Raw genomic sequence first — 25,733 nt, 5'->3', positions numbered from 1 at the left:
ATAAGCATATTCTTGCATTATTCATCATTCCTTTGCATTATATGATAAAATGTCAAGGGCGTTAACTCGAGTCGTAATTTATTAAGACTCTATTTTTCGTCACAGTGTACACATTTCCCGCCACTCCAGAAGCCTTGGAGCTGGGACAGAATAACAACTCTCCCACCTTGGAGTTAAGATGTTGTAGTCATTTGCCATAAGCTCCTTACACAATTTATCCTTTCCATTCCATTATACATGTATAATAAAATGTCAAGAGAATTAACTCCAGTCATAATTTAGGACTATACTTTTCGTGAATGATTTGAGAATACATACATAGTTTGTGTAAATATCACAACAAAACTTTGTTAATCAAATAAGATTCATTTTATTATCAAAATGGGAACAAAACAAGCGATATAAAATGAGTGCAACATTAGTGTGTCTAGAAATAAGCAACAACACTGTATATCTACATATAATGCAGCTGTAAAATATCAATTCAATAATTCAATGCTCTTAAAAGTATTATTTCAAAAAGGTTAAATTATCTGAACTAAACATAAATATCTTAAAACTAATAAATAAATGGAGAAAAATGGCTTATGATAAATAAGTCTACCTTTCAAACCAGGGGTCATTGGTTTAAGCCCTATAACATCATGTCCAAGTTTTATTTATGCTGGAGCCAAAGACCAATCATTTTCAGTTCCAGCACCATTAGAGTCACATAACAGAGATTCATACTTGACTATGCCACCAGTATGGAGCCAGCCAAGTCAGCCTGAGAAATAAGTACCATGACTACCATCTATCCAGGCTCTATGCTGCTGACTACTCAATTTTAACATTTTGATATGGAAACAACCAAAGTACAGTTCCAAAGTAAAGACTGGACATATTGATTATACAAAATATATCCTTAAGTCTGTCTGCCTTTCAAAGTAATTCAATTTACTTATCAATCAACATATAGTAGTATGCATTCACTTCAAATTGACTACTTTGCATACATATGCCAAAATAGTTGTCTTAAATTCATAGTAATGCACTAAAACGTATCCCGCCAATAGTAAGTTATATATGTGGTCTTAATTTGGCACACTAAACATGGCATAAAAGTAGTGAAAAAGTCATCCCTAGTCCAAGATAATAATTACAATGGGATATTCATAACAAATTTAAATGATATTTAAACATGTGGTGAAAGTCATCAATTTGTTCAATTAGGAATAACACAAAGTTGACTTTTAAAACAAAATTATCAAACTTTCAAAATTTCTAAGTGGCAGAGCCTCTACATAACTTCACTTAAATGATATACATTGTAATTTATACAACATATCTTATTGGCAAATTATTCTATTTCTAAGAATGAATTTTTTCTAATATCTTAGAATTCATATTCCACTCATTTATTGTCTGAAACATTTATTTCGGGGCAATAGATATCTGTAAAATCCAATTCAGGGCATCTTTTTTTGTAAAACTAAATTCATGGCACTTACTTTTTTGTAAAATTAAATTCAGGTCACTTATTAAAAAAAATAAAATTCAGGGCACTTCTTTTTTGTAAAATCTAAATTCAGGTCATTTAGTTTTTATAAAATCAAATTCAAATAAAATAAAATCAGTAACAATGAAAGATAAAATGAGGACTAGAAAAATAAAATACTTAATACTTAAAATGTTTATATATCTTGGCATGAATATGCAAAACTTAAAAAACAAAATATGCTGGATGATCTTAACTTAGACTGGTGTATAGTAATATCATAAGGTTCACAAATAAAATCCCGTTGTCATGGTTTTGATAACATACAAACATGTAACACACAAGGTGAAAAGTAACTCTAAAAGTGGGTGGGGTGCATACTTACACTAAAAACTTTAGTTATATGGAATGAACACATATCCATTGGTTATGTTTTATCATTTGTGCAGCGTTATTTAATATGGTATACCAGATCATGACTATTATGCTTAAAAATGCTTTAAAAAACTGTCAAATGCTGGAATGGTAAAAAATCATGTATAACTGCAAAAAGGTCAAAGGTCACGATCAGAGTCTTTCATAGAATAACATGTAAGCTTCTGTTGATAGAACTTCATCAAATGTCACTTCCTTTACGGCATGATCTGACGTACACAGCCATTTCGAACTGTACTTGTTCCCAGCTTTCGTTGACGGACTTCTACGATATGTTACAAAATGTCCGGAAAAAACGTCTCCAAGGTGAGTCACTACAGCTGTAAGTTTGTAAGTATAGTCCTGCGATTTCGGACTGTTATGGTTAATGTCTGACTGTACGTTTGTATGATGACTAGTTACTGTTTGGCCCGTTGCGGACTGACTAGAGGCGGGCGATGACGGGCGGAGGAAAAGACCGTGTGATGAGATACGGGAATCGTAATTCAAAGCACGTAGAAGAGTTATGTGACCGGATGTAGGTGATAGTACTGGTGGTTGTGATGGCAACGGAATGACTGTATTCCTGAAAATACAGAAATTAGGATACGACTTTAGCATGCTTTAAATTCACAAAAATGTTCATGTTTTTTTTCCCTGAAAAAGAGTATTTTTCTTTCAATTAAAATACATTTCATAAAATGTACAATAAAATTCACTTAAATGTGCGTGGTTTGAAAAAATGACACATCATTTATTATCAAAGCATCCCTAGCTATGTGTAGCAATTCTCAAAGAAATATATTCTAAAAAGCATATCTGCAATTGCAAATCATCATTCAAGAAAAATCAAAGAGATGAAAAAATTATAAATATTCCTGTGACTTCTCAGTACTTTGCATATAAAGACAAAAAAAGGTTTCTTTGAACCAATATATACATTATATAAACAATTTTTATAGAATAAGAAAGTTCACTTTGCATTGAAACTGTTCTGAGTCAGTTCTATATTTAGAATCAGAATAACAATTACAGCAAGTATTACATTAGGGTCCACATAAAAATAAGTTAGGTCACACCCCTAAAAGTGCAGCATAATTATCATAAATCATCTAAAATGTTGTTATTTTTAGAACATTGAAATCCCTAGATCTTAAAATAAACTGTTCTAAATAAAAAAGTGGAAGAGATCATTTTAGCAATTTAACAGATTAAATTTATATTATGGGATAAATAGATAGCGTGTTGACATACCCAAATAAAGCTTTCCCACCTAGAAGACCGTTTCTAGCAGATTTCTCGCACTTTGTATACACGTAATCCTCCATTTGTAAAACTTCTGGGAATACCACATGTTCGTATTTCTTCAACGGAATTCCACTGTCCAACCACTGTGTTCGTTGCATGTGTAAGCATAAACACTGGGGTAACTGTAGATATATAAATGAAATTGCATATTTAAGCTATATATAAATACAGACATGAAATAGATTAGCGTTGAAAAACAAAATGCATTAAAGGGACTCCACTGAGCTTTTCTGACATGACAGGACTTAAAATAATTTTAAGAGATGAATGTTCCATTGATTTGATGTAAGTCTAGACTAATACCTTTCAAAATTTCAGATTTTTTAATTAATTCTCTGATTATTGCCAGGTTTCCAATTTTGAAAATATTTGTTATTAGATTGTTTTTATGGTTACAATCTTGAAGTTTTTAAATTTAAAAAGCATGACTTATTGCAAAACAGGTAAGAAAATCACTGGCTATGACGAAGCTTCAATTTGAGACCGTAACAACTTTTTTCTTTAAACACACACACAAAAAAAGCCAGCTCTTCTTACTTCTGCACTTTTACCCAGCCCTACCTTTCCAATTGTGAGTCTTTTCAAACAAGAAGATTTTGGGTTTTCAACAAACAATGTGTTAGTTTCCAGTCCATCTTCCTCTTTTAACCTTTTTATTTTCTGGGCTTGTATTTTTTTACATCCCGGACAGTCTACGTCTTGTACTATCTCTGAGGTGATAAATCTTTGTAACAATACCTCCAGTTTAATTGCACTCTGAAGTAAAACAAATTGTTTGCTTGGTTTAAGTTTATACAAAACTAATTGTATTTCAATTGTTTAGGAAGCTAGAAGCTTATACACTCACTCTTGAATCTGTTCTTGTAACCAACCAGTGCTGAGCAATGAGTGTAAATTTTCTTGCATAAAGAAACAACCGCTTGCCTCTGATAGTTAACCAACATTGTTAGATCACTAGTTTGATGTGAAAACCAATATGCCGTGCTGCCACTTTGTCAAGCTTTCTAGCATAACAGAATGGTGTTAGGTTAGGAATGTCATTCTGGATTACACCAGTTTGTAAACAATATTGGTTTATTTTTTCCGGGTCATAATATTTTATATATGTTATACATGTACATGTCAATAATATAGAAAAGTATACACAAGTGACAACCATATTAAAATGTAAGTACAGAATCTGCACAAATGAGAATAACCCATAATTACCCAAGCTGTTTTAGGAAAGCTAAGAGAGAGACTGTCACTGAGATCATATCTGACAGGATGTCGGTATTTACAGTCCACACACTCCAGCTGACTGGCAAACAACATACGGAATGGATTGTCCAACTCCCTGCACGGCAACACTGGTAACAGACCTCTGGTCTTTGATGAAGCCATGTTAGATGGCTGATACTTAAGGTTTGAGTTCTTGAAACAAAGAAATAAGGATAACACGAATTGATAAAACTAATCTAAGATCAGCCCATATCTATACATACATGTGCATTTTGTTTTTTAAAATTAATACTTTAAATGGAAAACAGAATGAAATTAATATCAGTTCTTGAAAAAATTTCCATTTCAATTTCATCCAAACCCTAGAAAACTGCATTAAAATCTTTGAAAGCTGCTTCAGAACACAAAAAAGGAGCAAAATTAGGTAATTTAGGCAACTATTAGAAAACAATTGGATTTTTCTTACATTGTAATACAATCACTTTTCATCCAAAATAATGCAAATATTTTTCAAACATTACAATATTGACAGAAATAGGAAACTAAAAAGTTATTTTATCAAATGAATTTGATGAATGAGTCTGTTCAATCACTGAAAACCAACAAAGTATATTGTAATGAAATAAGTTTGTCAGAAATGAAGGGTCAAACCTCGAGTGCTGGAAGTTCAAACAATGGCAGTATCCTCGGAAACTTTGCATTCTCCTCATCCAATGTGGATGTGAACACATTAAACAACTCATGAGCGTCCTGGAAATCAAAATATGAAAATATAATAATAACATACATGTACCTCTTTTTTTATTTTGGGGGTGGGGGCGTGGGTGGCGTTTGTCACATCGACACAGTATAGGTCATATCTCAACGATCCGGCTTTTACTGGTGGAGGAAGACCTCAGGTGCCCTTCGGTGCATTATTTCAGGCACAAACGGGCACCTGAGTAGAACCACCGACGTTCCATTAGCTAGCCGGATAGCTTCCTCACATGAAAGAATCCTAAGTCCCTGTCGGGATTCGAACCCACAGCGGTGAGGGGCAAGTGGTTTGAAGTCAACAACTTTAACCACTCGGCCACGGACGCCCCTTACATGTACGTTGTAATATCTATGAATGCTGAATAAAATCTTTGCCTTTTCCATAACATACAATGTACATGCACATTGTATATCATTCAAGTATACACTAAGCTGATTTACATTTTAGTTGTAAATAATACATTTATAACTAATTAATCATGTTGAAAATTAACAGATTTCACAGAAAATTCATGCATAGAAATAACAAATAAACCATGTTTTACTAGTCTGTGACTACAGGACCTATATGCTTACTTAAATTAAACGGAAAAAAAAAGTTTAAAAGATAGAAAAATCATTTATTTTAGGCCATCCTTAAAAAAATGTTTGTTTGCAGTAACCCGACCCAGAATTTTCAAGGTGGGTAGGTAGGTCGATTTTTTTTTTTTATTGAACTGTACTCCCAAATAAACATGGAATTTCAAAATGCTGGACTATATATGCTTTGATAATCTGGTAACAATTAATAAATTGATAACTGAATTCTAATTTAATAAGACCTACATTTTATTTCTTCTATTAACCTTTAAAAGAACGAAAAAAAAAGCACAAGGCATAATTTTTTGATTCAAAAAAAATATTTTTTTATCCAGACCATGAAAAAAAATTTTGAGAAGGGGCAAATTTTGTGAGTCGGTCGCGTTACTGCAAACAATCATTTTTTTAAGGATGGCCTTAATTTTTTGTATTTTCAGAAATTCGGCAAATTAAGGGTTAAATGTAACTTTCACCTGCTGGTCATGTGAAATGACCCATCTTCTTGACCTTAGGGCTCCTATGATATCAGCTGGTGAATGGACGTCCCCACAATCTTCTTCTTTGTTATTTAGTACTAAAAATTGAGAAAAATGCAAGTACAATGTAACACAGCCTTCCAACATATATCATGGTTAATGTAAACTCCAAATAAAAATATTACTTACCTAATATTACTGTTAAATGTAAAAAATGTTATAAGCTTTGCATTTATTTTAGCACCTTAATTCAATGTATTTATTGCAAAATTTTTGGATGTGTAAATTAACGATGAATGTTTTTTTTTATATTCTGCGTGAAGCCATTTCTGTGTGAAGTCATTAATTTTTTGTTTGACATACACTTGATTGTTTCTCAATGGCTGAATTTACTTACATGTATATCAATAACTTAAGACAAATTTATCATTTATGTCGAAATACGAAAACTATTCTAAACTAATGTAACATTTTTTTTATTAAATCATGCCAAAACAGATAATATAAAATATAAGCCAAACACTTCCATTTTGAAGACTTACCATTAAGAGTTCTAAGTAATGGTCTAGCTAGGCATTGCCTGTGAGCATTTTCTGTATTTTTCTCAATAAATTCATTCAACCATGATACAACTGATGGTGTAGATGCCCATGCTTGTAAAACAACATTCATGAAACATGTATTTCCCAAATTCTCTAAACCTCTACATAGAGCTGAAATCAAACAAACCAGTTTTGCATAAAATATCAAAATGTAATTTTTCAGCATTATAAGGTACACAGATACATGTACTTACAGAAAGGTTGAACACAAGACCAAAGGGACCGCACATAGTGATTTACAAAAATGTAAGTATGTTGTTATTACCATTGTATGGATTTGAATTTTTTAGAAAAAAAAAGAGATCTGCCAAGAATTTGAAACTTCTGGGATGGGTCATCTTAGAAAAATGATGGGCCATGGGTAAATAATATAAACTTTGACCTAAATGATTGTATTTTGGTATAAAGTTAAGTATACTCATTACTGAATAATATTTTCAAATTATTAGTGTGTGGTAAATCGTGTGACCATTATTAAAAATTGTGCTCTTAGTCTTAAAGGCTTATCAATTTTTTTTTGTACTAAGAGTAACAGTGATTATCTAGCCTAATTAATTCAATGTGAACGGTTTGACCCATTTTACAGACTTTTTTTCATACTGTCAAACTGTTGAAAAAAGACATTGCCCTTCAAAAATTATCTTGATGTCTCTTTCACAAGTCTAATTAGTTGGACTAAGTGTCAGAGACCATCTTGACTGAGGTATGTTTGTTTACAAATACACAAAACTCAAAGGACATTTGCTGGTAAATATCATGAATTTATATGACAACTGTATTTTTTAACAGAAACATTTACTACATAACATTCAGAGCATTTATTGGCTTATATCCTTTATAGATTACAAAATTATAGAATAAGATTAAGACTTAAAGAGGTGTTGTTAAAAAAGCTATTTACAGATTAACTGCCTATGACATCATGGGATTCTTTATACATACACTAATCAGTCATCGAATTTAGCACCGGCCCGGTGGCCCATGGCTAGTGAAAATTAGTTCGGGCCAGTGTAAATCTTAAGAAAATTTAGTTAAATATATAGGAGAATAATTTCAAAACTGGAATTCGGGCCAGTAAATTCAAAATCTTAAATTCAATCACTGCACTTACACATGTAGATGTTTTATTATTTGGATATTGATAGTTTCAATTATCATACAAATGTCTCATCAGTGATTTTTCTACTCTTATGACACACTCCTCCCAATTGAAATTTTCTTTTAAATCATGCAGTTTTCCCAAAAATCTGAACTTAAATCTGCTTTTTTACTTCCCAAATTAGCAATTTTAGCAATGATTTTTCCCCAAATCAGGAGTCTCAATTCAGTGAAAAAAATCACTGCTCATTAGTAGCCTAAATTATACTGAAATAGCCAATGAGATCGAGTGTTAACCTGTTAACAGTTCAACAGTCAAGATCAGCATGTATCAGTTTCTTCTGAACACAAAATATACCTTTTTTATTTGTTTTACTTGATGGCCCCCAAAATATATAAACAGTTGCAGCAAAGATACTTGATAAGCTTCCAACCAATAGTAAATTTTTGTCAAACATTTTTACACAAATTTCAACAGATTTTTGTTTTGAAAGGTGAAGGTCGTTCACGGCGGCGACCTGTAAGAACGAAATTATCGTGTTAATAACTATTGGGAAACTGAAACGAAAATATGGCGGACCAAAATGATTGGAAAAGTGAAGCTTTTCGAAGAAAAGTAATAACCCAGATGTAAGTTCACACAGAATTTATTGGTTTTCGTTTCATTTTTTCATTATCCATAATTGTTTTCATTATTTTATAATTCTGTTGCCAAGTGCATCGAATACAACAACGTACTTATGAATTCTAGGTTTCAGACTACTAAATTATCAGTTTTTCCAAGGTATATAAAATTATTTTATGTAATTTGGTTCTAATGAGTTTGATTCCCTGTTGAATTTATCTGAATGATATTGACCTACTATTCAGTATGAAAGCAAGTATCGAGAAATGCAATTATTGAGTTTAAACTTTAAATGATACACATTTATTTGAGTGATCTATTTTTAGTAAATTGTCTAAAGATTATAAATAGCTTCAAGTCATTTAAAATGACGATATAATAATTCATGCAAATGTAAAAACATCTCTCAAGTGAATGATGTGAAAACCACATACATATAAGTTTTTTATCCTTGGCTGGGACAGAGATCTACATAACATGTATAAAATTAAATAACATAATATATGAAATTGAATCAGGGTCAGCTAGGCCCTAAAACGTACTCGGCCCTCGAGTCAGCTTGGCCCTATTCCAACTCGGCACGGGTCAACTCGGCCCATAATTAAATATAACTAATGATTACTTTTATTACTTTTGATATGTTTTCATCATAACTTTCATGGTTTAACATTTTCACACTAACAGACCTCTACTCAAGGATATTGAAAAGTTTTATTGATGAAAGTACCAATTTGTATGTGAATTTGTAGAGAAAGAAAGAATTTACAATTTATACGCATGTTTTGCTACTCCAGATTTTTTGTAAAAAATATCGTTAAAAAAGCATTGGTCGTATTATTATTAAAGAACAAACATTAATACTCAGTATTAAATACAATTACATTTATTGTCACAAAAATTCAATCTAAAAACTCTATTTATTGATCAATATTTAACATATATTGTCTTGATATCTCTTCTTAACAAAGATAATTTCAAACAATACGTACAGGTACACTGCCAACTTTTTCAATTTCTGTTTGTAAGTGATCATATTTCTAAAAAACTTTATAGTAATTTTCTCCTTAAAATTTTTATTAACTAAACAATCTATATCCTAATATATGCAGGGTGTTCACTAGCCATGAAATCATGAGGGTCATTTGACTAAGTTTAACCGACTACAAGGCCAAATCCCCATGAACTTAACAAAATTTGACCCTCCAGTTAAAATTTTGAGTGTCAAATCAGGCCTTTTGGAAATTTGAAGGGTCAAAGAGTCATTTCAAGGGTCAAACGGACACCCTGTATATGTTTTTAATAGAGGGCCGAGTTGACCTGTGCAAAGTTGACCCGTGCCGAGTTGGTATAGGGCCGAGTTGACCCTTTACCTATGAAATTAGGCAAAACCTATGAATGGGGAAATCGGTTTAAGAAATCATTCACTTTTCCGTTTTACAGGTGTCATTCGGTATTTCATGCACTGCTTTTGTTTTCACTGGGAATACTCGACAATTATTATTAATCCAAAAAATTACATTGTTATCTGAATACTCTTGTCTATAACTCTATTATCATTGAGTAAATGAGTTACATTGAAAATGACGGCCCCCAACTAGAACTGACACTGAAAATTTCATTGATAGGTATAGAATTCTATATATTCTTAAATTGTCTTTTATTTGATTTTCGTTTAAATATACTCATCATCATGATTTTGTAGTCTATAGGTGGGCAAGCCAAAGCCTGGGACCGCGAGCGGTCTCGGCCTTTGACTTCTCCGTATTACATCTGGTCTTGGGGGCTGAAGTGTCTTGTCAGGACACTCTATCCATTTTGTCAAATTGTCCTTAGAAATGGGTATTTCTTGTACACTGTAAACAGTGTCAATAAGAGAAATGTAAGCCAACTTAAAACTGTTATTAACAACTGGTCCTTTTAACATGTTTAAAAGTAATTTATGTATTCAAAATTATGGTCTTTACAATGTACACTTAACAGTATGTGTTTTTTTTGAAAAAATTTTGATGTAAGATTTCATTTCATAAAAACAGCCTAAATATATTTATTAAACAATATGAGCCGCGTCATGACAAAACCAACATAATGGGTTTGCGACCAGCATGGATACAGACCAGGCTGCGCATCCGCGCAGTCTGATCAGGATCCATGCTGTTCCCTATTAGTTTCTCTACTTGTAATAGGGTGTGTAAGCGAACAGCATGGATCCTGATCAGACTGCTCGAATGCGCAGGCTGGTCTGGATCAATGCTGGTCGCAAACCCATTATGTTGGTTTTGTCATGACGCGGCTCATATTTTAAGCTTCACTATAAGTCTATAAATCTGTTTGAAGTATGGTAGATTTTGAGCTCCAAGACATTGTATCATACTTACCTAGGCTTTGCATCAGTGTAAAACTTGGGGCTAAGTTTTCTAACAACTTAATACCTCAGCTACCACTCAGTGAAGGTATCAATTCAAAATTTTATGGATAAAAGAATTTAAGAAAAGTTGTTGACCACTTTCAGAATGAGTAAGAGACTAAGAGTAGCGTTACCATTGACATATATTTATACCACTTCTTTAAGCTTATAAAATTTCTGATTAAGGTTTTGCAAGATGTTTTTTCCTACCACTTACAAAGTTATTAATTTGGAACTTCACAATTTATTTCTTAAAAAAGTGCGATATAGAAATACTGGGTTGGTCTGTCTACTGTCTGTCTATCTGTCTGTCCATGGGTCACACTTTGTGTCCGGTTCATTACTCAGCCATTCATCTAAGGATTTTGAAGTAACATGGCACAAACATCCACCATAATAAGATGATGTGTCATGCACAACACCTAGAACCGAGAATTCATGGTGAATCATGGTGAAGGTCCCATTGCCTGATTGAGGGTATATTTCTTGTCCTGTTCATAACTTTTTCATCCATCAAAGGATTTTGAAATAACTTGGCACAAATGTTCACCATAGCAACATAATAAGATGACATGTCATGCACAACACCGAGTTTAACCATCCAAGATCAAGGTCACAGACTGAGAGGTCAAAGCTTAAATGGTCTGTAATAGGACATGTTTAGTGCCCTGGAGTCTATAACTTTTCCATTCATCAAAAGATTTTGAAATAAGTAAAAGATTGCACAAATAATAACCATATTAAGACAATGTGTCATGCACAATACCCAGACCCCTACCACCAATGTCAAGGTCGCATTTAGAGGTCTAATCTTAGCATTGTCAGTCTGTTTGTCTCCTTGTCCAAAACTACTCTGACAGTTATACAGAGATTCTAGTGAAACTTTAAAATATGAATTCAAATCAACCCCTTATGCACTTCTTTTCAGTGATAAAAACTGTCCAAATTTTCAATATCTATCAATCCAGATCCATACCTCAAACTTTATAAATAAGACTATTGTAAAATTCATGTAAAAATTCCCTGAAGTGGGCAAGGGATGTTCGTATCTCTTTTACAAATTCTTGTTTCTGATTAAGTTGAATGTTGATGCATGAAAGAATACATAGATTTGAAGGGAACATGCATGTACAAAATGTACTATATGACCTTATCTCTAAGGATATAGATATTTTCAAATATATTCTTTATTGTATTTTATATACTTTGTTGTATTTTAATATACTTTTTTGTATTTTCATAGAGAAGATGCTCTACGGAATTCAAACACACAAATGAACAAATCAAGTGGGGAAATGGAGAACCATGTGTTCCAGAAAGCCAAGTCAAGGGTAATTTTATATATTGTTTAAACATTGGTTTTCTGAAATTTTCAAGTTAAATAAGGAATTAAACAGTTTTATAAATTGAAAAATGCCTAAATTTTACCTGTCTTTTATGCAGAAAAAATCACAAGTGTGCTTCAGGTTTATGTTACGCAGCGCTAGGCACTTATTATGTTTTCCCCGTGATCATTTTGTTGAAGGCAATGCCAGTGTTTTATATGTCTAATGTATTATTATTTGAAAGTTTTTTCGTCTAATGGAGAAGAAACTATCCGGACCAGATGGCTTTAGGAATTCTGAACTTACTAGTCTATTAATTTTATTTCAGGATGAATATCTTGCTTTAGTTGCCAGACTTATTCTTCATGTGAAAGACTACAGTAAGTAAAATTAAATTTAAAATTATTTCATATTGTTACCAGTCAGACATTTTTGTAGATGTGCATGTAATATTTTTGCTTGTTTCCTCACATCACTGTTATTCCCTTTAACTTTACAGCCAAATAAAGGAGTTTGTCTTAAAAAGGTAATTTTCCTCCTAAAAATGCAAAATTGTTCTCTTAAATGTCACTGTGCACATTTTCTACCAGAACCTTCATGTAACAGCGGCTGACTTAACTCAGTTTATTGATAAATTTAATGGACTGAAAGACAGAAAGCTGTCACTATAGTAAGCCTCTGCTATGTACTTTGCATCTTTAAGTGCAATTAAATTTGATTTCAGATCTCCCCTTGTTTTGGCTTTATCATACCACAGGTTGTTTTGAAACTAAAAAATAAAAACAAAAAAAGTCACTGCACATGTTTCCATCTACAGTCATGGAATGTTCGTTTTATTCATTTTTGTACTAATGTATCTTAAAGTCCTATTACATAAATTTTCTATGGACTATGGAAGTTCACTAAGTTGATTTTTTGTTATCTTAGTTTAAAAATTCAAACAATGAAAAACCAAGAAATAAATTATAAACTTGATATGCACAGTAAAGTCATTTCAGGCAGTAATCACATGCAGAGGTGTGTCTTTGTCATGTTCTTACATTCTTTGTCATGATTACACTTTACCTTTCTTACATTCTTTGACTTGATTTTGCAATACCTTTCATACATTTTTTCATTTTTTGTCCTGATTATTTGATTACACTGTACCTTTCTTACATTCTTTGTCATTATTATGCAATACCTTTCTTACATTCTTTGTCATTATTATGCTATACCTTTCTTACATTCTTTGTCATTATTATGCAATACCTTTCTTACATGCTTTGACTTGATTATGCAATACCTTTCTTACATTCTTTGTCATGATTATGCAATACCATTTGGACATTCTTTGTCATGATTACAAATACCTTTTGGACTTTCTTTGACATGATTATGCAATACCTTTTTTAGCTCACCAGAGCCGAAGGCTCAGGGTGAGCTATTAGTATCAAAGGGGGATGCTCCGGCGTCCGTCGTCATGCGTCAACAATCGTCTTCTTCTCTGAAACTACTGGGCAGATTTACTTCAAATTCGGTCTGTAGCATCCTTGTGACAGTCACACTTGAATTTGCTCATGTCATTCCAATTGGCCCCTTTTAGGGGTCAGCAGAGCTAAAAATAGAAAAACCTTTAAACATCTTCTTCTACAGAACTAATGGATGGATGATCACCAAACTTTGTCTGTAGCATTCTTGGGTAGTGTTTTATCAAATTTGCTCATATTAATTTGATTGGCCCCTTTAAAGGGTCTCTAGGGCTAAAAATATAAAAACCTTTAAACATCTACTTCTACGGAACTAATGGATGGATGATCACCAAACTTTGTCTGTAGCATTCTTGGGTAGTCTTTTATCAACTTTGCTCATATGAATTTGATTGGCCCCTTTTAGGGGCCGCTAAAGCTAAAAATAGAAAAACCTTTAAACGTCTATTTCTACAGAACTAATTGATGGATGATCACCAAACTTTGTCTGTAGCATTCTTAGGAAGTCTTTTATCAAGTTTGCTAATATTATTTTAATTGGCCCCTTTTAGGGGTCTTTAGGACTAAAAATAGAAATACGTTTAAACATCTTCTCCTACAGAACTAATCGATGGATGATCACCAAACTTTGTCTGTAGCATTCTTAGGAAGTGTTTTATCAAGTTTGCTCATATTAATTTGATTGGCCCCTTTTAGGGACCGCTTAAGCTAAAAATTGAAATACCGTTGAATGTCTATTTCTAGAGAACTAATTGATGGATGATCACCAAACTTTGTCTGTAGCATTTTTGGGTAGTCTTTTATCAAGTTTGCTAATATTATTTTGATTGGCCCCTTTTAGGGGTCTCTAGCGCTAAAAATAGAAAAACCTTTAAACATCTTCTCCTACAGAACTAATTGATGGATGATCACCAAACTTTGTCTGTAGCATTCTCGGGTAGTGTTTTAACAAGTTTGCTGATATTAATTTGATAGGCGCCTTTTAGGGGCCGCAAAAGCTCAAAATAGAAATACCTTCAAATGTCTATTTCTAGAGAACTAATTGATGGATGATCACCAAACTTTGTCTGTAGCATTCTTGGGTAGGCTTTTATCAAGTTCGCTCATATTATTTTGATTGGCCCCTTTTAGGGGCCACAAAAGCTAAAAATAGAAATACCTTTAAATGTCTATTTCTTCAGAACTAATTGATCACCAAACTTTGTCTGTAGCATTCTTGGGTAGTCTTTTATCAAGTTTTCTCATATTAATTTGATTAGCGGCTAGCCCCTTTAAGGGGTCTCTATAGCTAAAAATAGAAATACTGTTAAATGTCTATTTCTACAGAACTAATTGATGGATGATCACAAAACTTTGTCTGTAGCATTCTTGGGTAGTCTTTTATCAAGTTTGCTCATATGAATTTGATTGGCCCCTTTTAGGGGCCGCTTAAGCTAAAAATAGAAATACCTTTAAATGTCTGTTTCTACATAACTAATGGATGAATGATCACTAAACTTTGTCTGAAGCATTTTTGGGTAGTCTTTGATCAAGTTTGCTCATATTATTTTGATTGGCCCCTTTTAGGGGCCGCTACAATTAAAAATAGATATACATTTAAACGTCTATTGCTACAAAATTAATTGATGGATGATCACCAAACTTTGTCTGTAGCATTCTTGGGTAGTCTTTTATTAAGTTTGCTCATATTAATTTGATTAGCCCCTTTTAGGGGCCGCTAAAATTAAAAATAGAAAAACCTTTAAAAATCTTCTACTTCAGATTCAATTGATGGATGACCACCAAACTTTGTCTGTAGCATTCTTGGGTACTCTTTTATCAAGTTTGCTTATATTAATTTGATTGGCCCCTTTCAGGGGCCACTAAAGCTAAAATTAGAAAAAAAACCTTTGAACATCATTTCCTACTGAAATAATTGATAGATGATCGCCAAACTTTGTAGCATTCTTAGGTAGTCTTTTATCAAGTTTGCTCATATTAATTTGATTAACCCCATTTAAGCCAAAGGTTGAATACCCCAGGTCATGGCATTTCTTCAAATTATTGTTTAAACATATTCTATGCTCAAATTTAATATTAGAATATATTGACATTCCAACACTGAAAAGCAGTTGTTTCTGGTGAGCGACTCAGGGCCATCATGGCCCTCTTGTTACATTTTTTTACATGGTAACACAGTATCTTTTCAACATATTCCAGACAGCCAAAGACGAGACAAGCAACTACCCCAGGGTATTTTGGGAGGACCAATGCAGCAACAACAGATGGGCACGGCTCCTGGAATGCAAGGACCAATGGGGGCCATTCAGGACCCTATTAATGCCCTACAGTCAATGGCAATGAGTGGACCTGGAATGGGACAGCAACCCCAAGGTTGGTAGCTTACAATCTTTTGTTGAAAGTAATACACCTTTTACTGTGTGGTTATGGTCACAAGCTTTGACACATTTAAATGATATTTTTAAGCTAATTCATGAAAAAGCAAACCCTTAGGCCTCAGGGGCGTACATCGCTAAGAGCTTTTGGATGTTGACTTCAAACCACTTGCCCTTCACCACTGTGGGTTGGAGGGGTGTCCTAGTTCTTTCTCCACCAGTAAAGCTGTATGACTTTTACAATGTTGGTGCAACATAAAACCCAACCAAAAATGACTGTGCCTTCTAAAACTCTAACCACTATTAGTGTCACATGAGGAAACATTATCATGACTTAAGGAGGGTTCAGACCCATGAAACCTAGGTTGAGAGACAGACACTTTCATCACTAGGCCACCTTTCCATCTATCATGTTTACAGATGTGGGTTTAGTTTCTTGTTACAACAATGAATTATTTCATGTGATTCATTGAAGAGAATATCTACGTTACTTACAAATTGTCAACAAAAGTCTACTCTGATACCTATTCTTGAGGTAAATAGAACATAAAGGGTCTCCTTATGTAGTTGTTCATGTTAACTATGGCTGTTTTCCATTTAGCAATATAACTATGACTGTTTCTCACTTAGCAATATAATATGGCTATTTACCACTTAGCAGTATAATGTCTGTTTCTCACTTAGCAATATAACTATGGCTGTTTCCCACTTAGCAATATAACTATGGTTGTTTCCCTTTTAGCAATATAACTATGGTTGTTTCCCTTTTAGCAATATAACTATGGCTGTTTCCCACTTAGCAATATAACAACGACTGTAACCCACTTAGCAATTTAACTATGTCTGTTTCCCACTTAGCAATATAACTATGGCTGTTTCCCCACTTAGCAATATAACAATGACTGTTACCCACTTAGCAATTCAACTATGTCTGTTTTCCACTTAGCAATTTAACTATGGCTGTTTCCACTAAGCAATATGACTATGGCAGTTTCCCACTTAGCAATATAACTATGGCTGTTTCCCACTTAGCAATATAACTATGACTGTTTCCCACTTAGCAATATAACAATGACTGTAACCCACTTAGCAATATAACTATGACTGTTTCCCACTTAGCAATATAACTATGGCTGTTTCCCACTTAGCAATATAACTATGGCTGTTTCCCTTTTAGTAATATAACTATGGTTGTTTCCCACTTAGCAATATAACTATGGCTGTTTCCCACTTAGCAATATAACTATGGTTGTTTCCCTTTTAGCAATATAACTATGGTTGTTTCCCACTTAGCAATATAACTATTGTTGTTTACCACTTAGCAATATAACTATGGTTGTTTCCCTTTTAGCAATATAACTATGGCTGTTTCCCTTTTAGCAATATAACTATGGTTGTTTCCCACTTAGCAAGATAACTATGGCTGTTTCCCACTTAGCAATATAACTATGGCTGTTTCCCACTTAGCAATATAACTATGGTTGTTTCCCTTTTAGCAATATAAATATGGTTGTTTCCCACTTAGTAATATAACTATTGTTGTTTACCACTTAGCAATATAACTATGGCTGTTTCCCTTTTAGCAATATAACTGTGGTTGTTTCCCACTTAGCAATATAACTATGGCTGTTTCCCACTTAGCAATATAACTATGGCTGTTTCCCTTTTAGCAATATAACTATGGTTGTTTCCCACTTAGCAATATAACTATTGTTGTTTACCACTTAGCAATATAACTATGGCTGTTTCCCTTTTAGCAATATAACTATGGTTGTTTCCCACTTAGCAATATAACTATTGTTGTTTACCACTTAGCAATATAACTATGGCTGTTTCCAACTTAGCAATATAACAATAACAACGACTTAGCAGTATAACATAACATGTCAGTGCCATCTGATCATGGTCTTCACTGTTTGCATAGAAGCACACTTAAGGTTAAACTTTTGATAGATTCTTCCAATTTCAATGCAAAGCAGAGCTTGGTTATGCAAATAAGGCGGTGTAAGAGTTTCATTGTGTAATTGTCAAGTTAAGTAGATATGATTGCACAAATGCAGCTAAATATCTTGTAGTTTTCCTAAACAATATTTATTGTTATAAATGTTACATATACATGTATATAATTGTAAATAAATAGTGTGTAAATACTGGTATGCATGATATGTGATAATTACGATAATTTCTTGGAATATTTTCCATTACATTATTTGTGGTCTGTTGCGAGAAAAAATTCATGTGGTTAAATGACTGGTTGCAAGGGTGATTTTATCGAGGACGATTTTTTAAACTTTTTTTTAGCAGTTTCCTGTTTAAATGTACGTATTATTATTATTGTGTAATGAATATACAAGTTACTACTTGGGACTTATTGAAATATAGGGGAAAATATTTCTTTTGGTATAAGTATACAAATTGTAAATTATGACATGTGTTAAACAACCAGTACAGGTAAAAGAATTTGGGGGAAAGTTACCAGGTTAGCATACATAAGGTCATTGGTTTAACAAAGGTTCCAGATTAAGCCAGGAGATTTACTTCAAATTTCTGGCCGATTTGATTTACTGCTATGGGCTTAAATCCTGCAAGGGACTTTTGATTACATGTAAGGGACGTCTGATGTATTCCTCCATCAGTGAACCCAGTGTTCAATCAGTGTGCAAAAAAAGTACCATAGAATTCCTATTAAATGCCCCTGGGGATAAAAAACTAAAAGGGGGCTATTATTACAAAACAGTTTTTCCTAAATCCAAAAATCATTTAATGTAATTTTAGTGTTAGCAAGTGTTGGTAATAACATTAAAAAGTGTTATGGTTTTAAAGTTTTTATGGTACATTTATGTATTTACTATAAAATAAAATGGATTCTGAGAATTTGAATAAAATGATGGATTTACTCAGTTTAGCACTGATAAGTAGATGTTTTACAGGGAGACCTTTATAAGGGAGGGGTGTTTAAAAGAAATTTTACTGTAATTGAAAGACTTGTCTATTAGTCATTCGAATTGAAGTAGAGAGAAGTGCCAATTGCAGTGTTTTGCTTTGATATGTGCTAATGAATAAATATAAGAAAAAAATCCATTGATAAAATGTGGAATTTGCTATGGATTTTCTATATATATATCGTGTAGGTATGATGCAAGGGGGTCCCCAGATGACAAACCTACAACAACAACAACGACAACAACAAATGTTACAGCTACAGCAACAAAGACTTCAACAACAACAACAGCAGCAACAACAACAACAACAAAGGCCACATTTACAAGTAAATGTATAACTTTTTTTGTCTATCTATGACAGAATGAGTTCATACTGTTTATACTGTTTCCTAATGATATAATCTGACTAAAAACCCGATCAGTCATCCATTTTCTATCCAGCAGTGCCCTCATTTTACAAATTTTGGTGCCGAAATATTTTAATTAATATGTTTTACTTAGAGATCTGACCATGACTCACTACAATTTGCCTCATGTTTACCCGATAATATTTTGAAGTAGTGAAAATAACACCAGTAATATTGTTTCCCAACAGTTATAAATAGATTTCTAAAATGTTAAAGCTAGTCATTGATTGGCTGATTGAAAGGTCATAAGAGGTTGACCTGCTATTGGTGACTGTCAGATCTATCCTAAACGGGAGCATGGTTTTGGAGCTAGTTTAAATTTGATTGTTTAAAAAAATCTAAATGATGATTTTTTTATCATCATCAAATTGAATACACAATTGCTTTTTGAGCTCCATATTTTTTTAGATGTATTAAAAATTTCTTATACTAGTAAATGACTTTAATTATTAGATTGCACATAGATTGCTTTAGTACACATTGATTTATTTGATTACTGATCTAATTAATTCCATCACTCATATTAGCTCTGCCCATGTTTGAGTATATGATAAAACTGAGGAACATTCTATTCATTAATAAGATATAATGTATGACATTGTCATTTCAGAGGCAGGATGCTTTTATCGTAACTTCATCTCAAACAGTCGGTCAAATGACCCAGCCCCAACAAGCACAAAATCAGCAAGTCTCTGTAAGTTACAAATCTCTCTTTAATTTGCACTCTGTATAAATTTATAGGTTATTTTCACGCTCTATATATTTTTCAGGTACAATAAGGGCACCAATTTAACATACAATTTTTCAGATTAGTACAATATGGGCACCAAATTAACATACAATTTTTCAGGTTAGTACAATAAGGGCACCAATTTAACATACAATTTTTCAGATTAGTACAATATGGGCACCAATTTAACATACAATTTTTAGCTCACCTGTCACAAAGTGACAGGGTGAGCTTTTGTGATCGCTTTTCGTCCGTCGTCCGTCCGTCGTCCGTCCGTCGTCCGTCCGTCCGTCCGTAAACTTTTGCTTTAAATGACATCTCCTCATAAACCACTGAGCCAATTTCATCCAAACTTCACAGGAATGTTCCTTTGGTGGTCACCTTTAAAAATTGTTCAAAGAATTTAATTCCATGCAGAACTCTGGTTGCCATGGCAACCAAAAGAAAAAACTTTAAATATCTTCTTTTAAAAAACCATAAGAGCTAGAGCTAAGATATTAAGCATGAAACATCTTCTAGTGAGTGTCTACCAAGTTTGTTCAAATTAAAGCCCTGGGGTCAAAATTGGCCCCGCCCCGGGGGTCATAGATTTTCCCTATATGCATATAGTAAAAACTTAAAAAATCTTCTTTTAAAGAACCCAAAGAGCTAGAGCTTAGATATTTGGCATGAAACATCTTCTAGTGAGTGTCTACCAAGTTTGTTCAAATAAAAGCCCTGGGGTCAAAATTGACCCCGCCCCAGGGGGTCATAGATTTTCCCTATATGCATATAGTAAAAACTTAAAAAAATCTTCTTTTAAAGAACCCAAAGAGCTAGAGCTAAGATATTTAGCATGAAACATTTTCTAATGAGTGTCTACCAAGTTTGTTCAAATAAAAGCCCTGGGGTCAAAATTGGCCCCGCCCCAGGGGGTCATTGATTTTCCCTATATGCATATATTAAAAACTTAAAAAATCTTCTTTTAAAGAACTCAAAGAGCTAGAGCTAAGATATTTAGCATGAAACATGTTCTAATGGGTGTCTACCAAGCATGTTCAAATAAAAGCCCTGGGGTCAAAACTGGCCCCGCCTGGGGGGGGGATGTCATTGATTTTCCTTATATGTGTACAGCAAAAACTTAAAAATCTTCTTTGAAAAAACCCAAATAGCTAGAGTTTAGATATTACGCATGAAACATCTTTAAATAAATATCTACAAAGTTTGTTAAAAATAAACGCCCGGGGTCAAAACTGGCCCTGCCCCAGGGGTGTCATTGTTTTTAACTATATGTGTATAGTAAAACTTTAAAAATCTTCTTTTAAAAAAGCCAATGAGCTAGAACTTAGATGTTTAGCATGAAACATCTTCTTATGGGTGTCTACCAAGTCTGTTCAAATAAACAAATAAAAGCCCTTGGGTAAAAATTGGCCCGGGGGTGGGGGGGGGGCCTATATACAGGTGAGCGACCTCAGGGCCATCATGGCCCTCTTGTTTAGATTAGTACAATAAGGGCACCAATTTAACATACAATTTTTCAGGTTTGTACAATAAGGGCACCAATTTAACATACAATTTTTCAGATTAGTACAATATGGGCACCAATTTAACATACAATTTTTCAGGTTTGTACAATATGGGCACCAATTTAACATACAATTTTTCAGATTAGTACAATATGGGCACCAATTTAACATACAATTTTTCAGGTTTGTACAACAAGGGCACCAATTTAACATACAATTTTTCAGATTAGTAAAATAAGGGCACCAATTTAACATGCAATTATCAGGTTTGTACAATATGGGCACCAATTTAACATACAATTTTTCAGATTAGTACAATATGGGCACCAATTTAACATACAATTTTTCAGGTTTGTACAATAAGGGCACCAATTTAACATACAATTTTTCAGGTTTGTACAATAAGGGCACCAATTTAACATACAATTTTTCAGGTTTGTACAATAAGGGCACCAATTTAACATACAATATTTCAGGTTAGTACAATAAGGGCACCAATTTAACATACAATTTTTCAGGTTAGTACAATAAGGGCACCAATTTAACATACAATTTTTCAGGTTAGTACAATAAGGGCACCAATTTAAGACAATTTTTCAGGTTAGTACAATATGGGCACCAATTTAACATACAATTTTTCAGGTTAGTACAATATAGGCACCAATTTAACATAATTTTGAAAGTGCAAGTGGAAATAGTAAAATAAAAGCAGTTAAATTTTGTATAACTAAATATAAATCTGGTTTGATTTTATGATTTTACCTAAAGGTGTGCCACTTAAAATGAGAAATTGGTAACTTCTAGATATTGCTTCTTAGTAAAGGAATGGGATTTTATTATCTTAGAAATAAAGGTTTGTGTTTAAAAATGAAAAATCTTTGAATGGATTTGTGTCGCCTCCTTTACAGGCCCTCTTATGTCCAAATTTATTTCAGCAATTTATGTTGTAAGATGCATGATTATAGTTAGTAGAAGTGTTTCTTTTTGTTAATGTTTTCATTTTTAGATGATTTTTATGTCTGTTAAAATTTTGTGAAACTTTAGAAGATGAATTAAATGGTTGTATAATAATATAAACAGTTCTAGATTTGGTGGTGTCTTTAAACCTAGAATAAGCAAATTATAAAAAGTTCTAGATTTTGTGGTTTCTTTAAACCATGTAATAAGCAAATTATAAAAAGTTCTAGATTTTGTGGTGTCTTTGAACCTAGAATAAGCAAAATATAGAAAGTTCTAGATTTTGAGGTGTCCTTAAATGTAGAAGAAGTAAAATAGAGGAAGTTGGTATAAAGTGTATGGTAAAATTTTTAAAACAAATTGGAAAATATAACCTTAAACCATAAGGGACAAGAGGGGGTGGGATCTAACCTATTTTATTTTTAGAATTACTGGAATCAGTGTTTTAAGTAAAAATAAAGGTCTAAAAATACCATATTCTTTTCTTTTATACAAAACATATACTAAAATATTAAAAAGAATTGTAAAATAGGGAATAGATAATATCATATTTTGACTTCTATTGTAAAATTGTTGTGAAGAGAAGTTTTTGTGAAATTTCAGCCTTTGAAACACAAGATATTGTTTGAATAAAAGAGATAAGAAAAATGTTAAATATCTTACTATGTTTAAACTTGCAGCAAGCGAATTATGGCACAGGTGGGTTTGGTACATTGGTTAGACCGTTTGGTATAAGCCAGGTAACATTAATTATCTCAGCTAAGCTGTCACCTTGCACATTCATCCCGAGGGTTCCGCACAAAACTGTTGTAATCTTATGAATCATTCTAAAAACCCTTATCCTGCAGCATTTGTCAAATTGACTTGACCTTCTATATGGGACAATCCATTTGTTTGTTTGAGGGGTTTCCATTGCTATATTGCTGAAATTTAGTAATGGTATCCACGCTGAAATCGAAAGTGAATAGCCTTTGCCACCGGTATAGAGCCAGGCCAGCCGGAACTCATAGGCAGTCTGGCCAGGCTTGATACTGTTGCCTGACCATCTTTAAATTTTCATTTTGATACCCTCAAAATTAATAATGGACAGTTCCATAAATGGAAGCTAGACAAGTCCATTTAAGAAATTCACAGGTGAAGGGTTAAGTCCATTGAGTTACAACAGAGTTATGTGAAACCCTGAACTTGTTCTCCACCAGGCTTTACTCACACCACCTATAAAAGACTTTGTTTGCCAGTTTTGTAAGTTGTAACATGGAGTCATGGTTTTATATTCCACGAAAGATCATTTAAAGGCACCTTATGCCTCAGAAATGCTATAATTTTTATTTCTCTAAAATATTTTATATTTGGTATCTTGTTACAGTTTCAAAAAGATACTCATTTGCCAATTAATTGAACCACCTTTTGCTCATTTTGCTTTGTTGGCAATTGGTATAATTATAGTGAATAAGTATTTTGTATGGAAGTCAAAATACTACTTTGTTTACATTTTGCTATCCTTACAACAGATAATTGTACATTTAGTGCGTTTTCGATTGCTGAACGTCTAACATGCTCTAAATCAATCATTAAAACATTATTAAACACATGTTTGACACTTCTAAAAAATTAAATAAAATATGGATTTCTGAGGCATAATGTGCCTTTAAAGAGAAATGTCTATTTGATACTTGATGACAATAATCGAGTCTCTTTAACAGCTACTGATGAAGGTGTGCTTGAACCCTGGGGGATGAAACATTTTTTTCATCATGCCAAACCTGCCATCACATCATGGCCTCTATGGTGTTTGTGTCTATGCTGCTTATAATAATGAGACGCGTCACGACAAAACCAACATAATGGGTTTGCGACCAGCATGGATCCAGACCAGCCTGCACATCCGCGCAGTCTGATCAGGATCCATGCTGTTCGCTATCAGTTTCTCTACTTGTAATAGGGTTTGTAAGCGAACAGCATGGATTCTGATCAGACTGCGCGGATGCGCTGGCTGGTCTTGATCCATGCTGGTCGCAAACTCATTATGTTGGTTTTGTCGTAATGCGGCTTATATGTTTGACATGTGTGTAATGCTATCATTGTGTAATGGTTCTGGGCGTGTATTGACATATAAAAATCTATGCTGTGTATTGATAACTCTTTAGAATTGTAGGAAAAATATAGCCAATAGCAAGGTAAAGGAAAATTGCTTTAAGTGAGTTTGGTGTGTAGGTGCGAGAAATGAAAAAAGCCAACAAATATGCAGTTTTCTTATTTTATATATTAATGTTTGGTTGGGGAAGTGTTTGGAATAGTTGTGTTAGTGCTGTGTTTATAATTTTGAACTAAAAATTAAAATGCTTACTTGGTGTTAGGTTTTAGGGGTGAAGGATGAATAAGATGGTGTATGATTATAAAGGAAAACAATGTTTGACAAACCCGTGACATCTTTGTGTTTTTGGTTGCGGTTCTAGGATAAAAAAAATGCAAAGTTCATAATAAGTCAGCTAGCATTTATTTAATATAATTGCTGGCAAAAATGCCAAAATACCTTTACATCAAGTATACTTTTTTAATGAAAAATACAATATTTTAATTGTTGTAAAACAAGAAATTGTCAAGTCACTCAAATCTTTTTATTTTTAATTTTATGTAAATCAAATTGAAAATGTGTCAAAAGTTATTTTTACCATAGTTTTTCGATTCTACAAGCTAAATTTTGAGATATTTTAATTATCTAGATGAAATTAATATTTGAATTCAGCTGTAAGGGTGAAGGTGGATACTTCTTTTTGGTGACATCAAACATCATATTTCTATATGTATTTGAATCGTTTTACCAAGTTTCTATTGAAAAATCTTCTGTAAAGTATATATTTATTTTAACTAGTGCTCCTGTTCTTATAATCATCCCCCTATCTCTTCACTAACTATTTATCATCTGTCTTAATTAACGAAATGAACCCATGATAATTGATACCTGTTTGCTTATTCACAGTTTTTTTGTTGCCTTATACTGCAACTTTTTCAATCTGCAGATATTATTTATAACGTATAATTCAATTAAACGCCTCCCCCTTG

At 33.0% G+C, this 25,733-nt stretch overlaps 2 protein-coding genes across 5 annotated transcripts in view; one reads left to right on the top strand and one right to left on the bottom strand.

The window, feature by feature from the left end:
• Positions 1 to 354: 354 nt before the first annotated feature.
• On the bottom strand, positions 355 to 8,465 carry LOC132728134 (ubiquitin carboxyl-terminal hydrolase 30-like). The gene is made up of 8 exons (XM_060713759.1): positions 8,290 to 8,465; positions 6,774 to 6,944; positions 6,229 to 6,329; positions 5,072 to 5,170; positions 4,409 to 4,612; positions 3,761 to 3,955; positions 3,146 to 3,321; positions 355 to 2,477 (listed from the first exon to the last, which is right to left on the bottom strand). The coding sequence occupies exons 1-8, from the start codon at positions 8,387 to 8,389 to the stop codon at positions 2,045 to 2,047; spliced, it is 1,479 nt and encodes a 492-aa protein (XP_060569742.1). The 5' UTR covers positions 8,390 to 8,465; the 3' UTR covers positions 355 to 2,044.
• LOC132728133 (mediator of RNA polymerase II transcription subunit 15-like) overlaps positions 8,422 to 25,733 on the top strand; it is a 35,192-nt gene continuing 17,880 nt past the window's right edge. The window contains exons 1-7 of one of the 4 annotated variants that reach the window (XM_060713756.1): positions 8,422 to 8,561; positions 12,204 to 12,291; positions 12,614 to 12,665; positions 15,954 to 16,127; positions 19,261 to 19,397; positions 20,089 to 20,172; positions 23,351 to 23,410. In XM_060713756.1, coding sequence (XP_060569739.1) covers positions 8,503 to 8,561; positions 12,204 to 12,291; positions 12,614 to 12,665; positions 15,954 to 16,127; positions 19,261 to 19,397; positions 20,089 to 20,172; positions 23,351 to 23,410 — 654 coding nt within the window. In that variant the 5' untranslated portion in view covers positions 8,422 to 8,502. Of the gene's footprint in view, positions 8,562 to 12,203; positions 12,292 to 12,613; positions 12,666 to 15,953; positions 16,128 to 19,260; positions 19,404 to 20,088; positions 20,173 to 23,350; positions 23,411 to 25,733 lie in introns of all 4 variants that reach the window. The other 3 variants (XM_060713755.1, XM_060713758.1, XM_060713757.1) reach the window with 3 other exon arrangements.

This window comes from Ruditapes philippinarum, unplaced genomic scaffold (genome assembly GCF_026571515.1).
Source record: "Ruditapes philippinarum isolate M1 unplaced genomic scaffold, ASM2657151v2 ctg9146_1_1_1_1, whole genome shotgun sequence".
Lineage (NCBI taxonomy): Eukaryota > Metazoa > Mollusca > Bivalvia > Venerida > Veneridae > Ruditapes > Ruditapes philippinarum.
The sequence above is the reverse complement of the archived record's forward strand: the minus strand, read 5'-3'. Positions and strand labels throughout refer to the sequence as shown.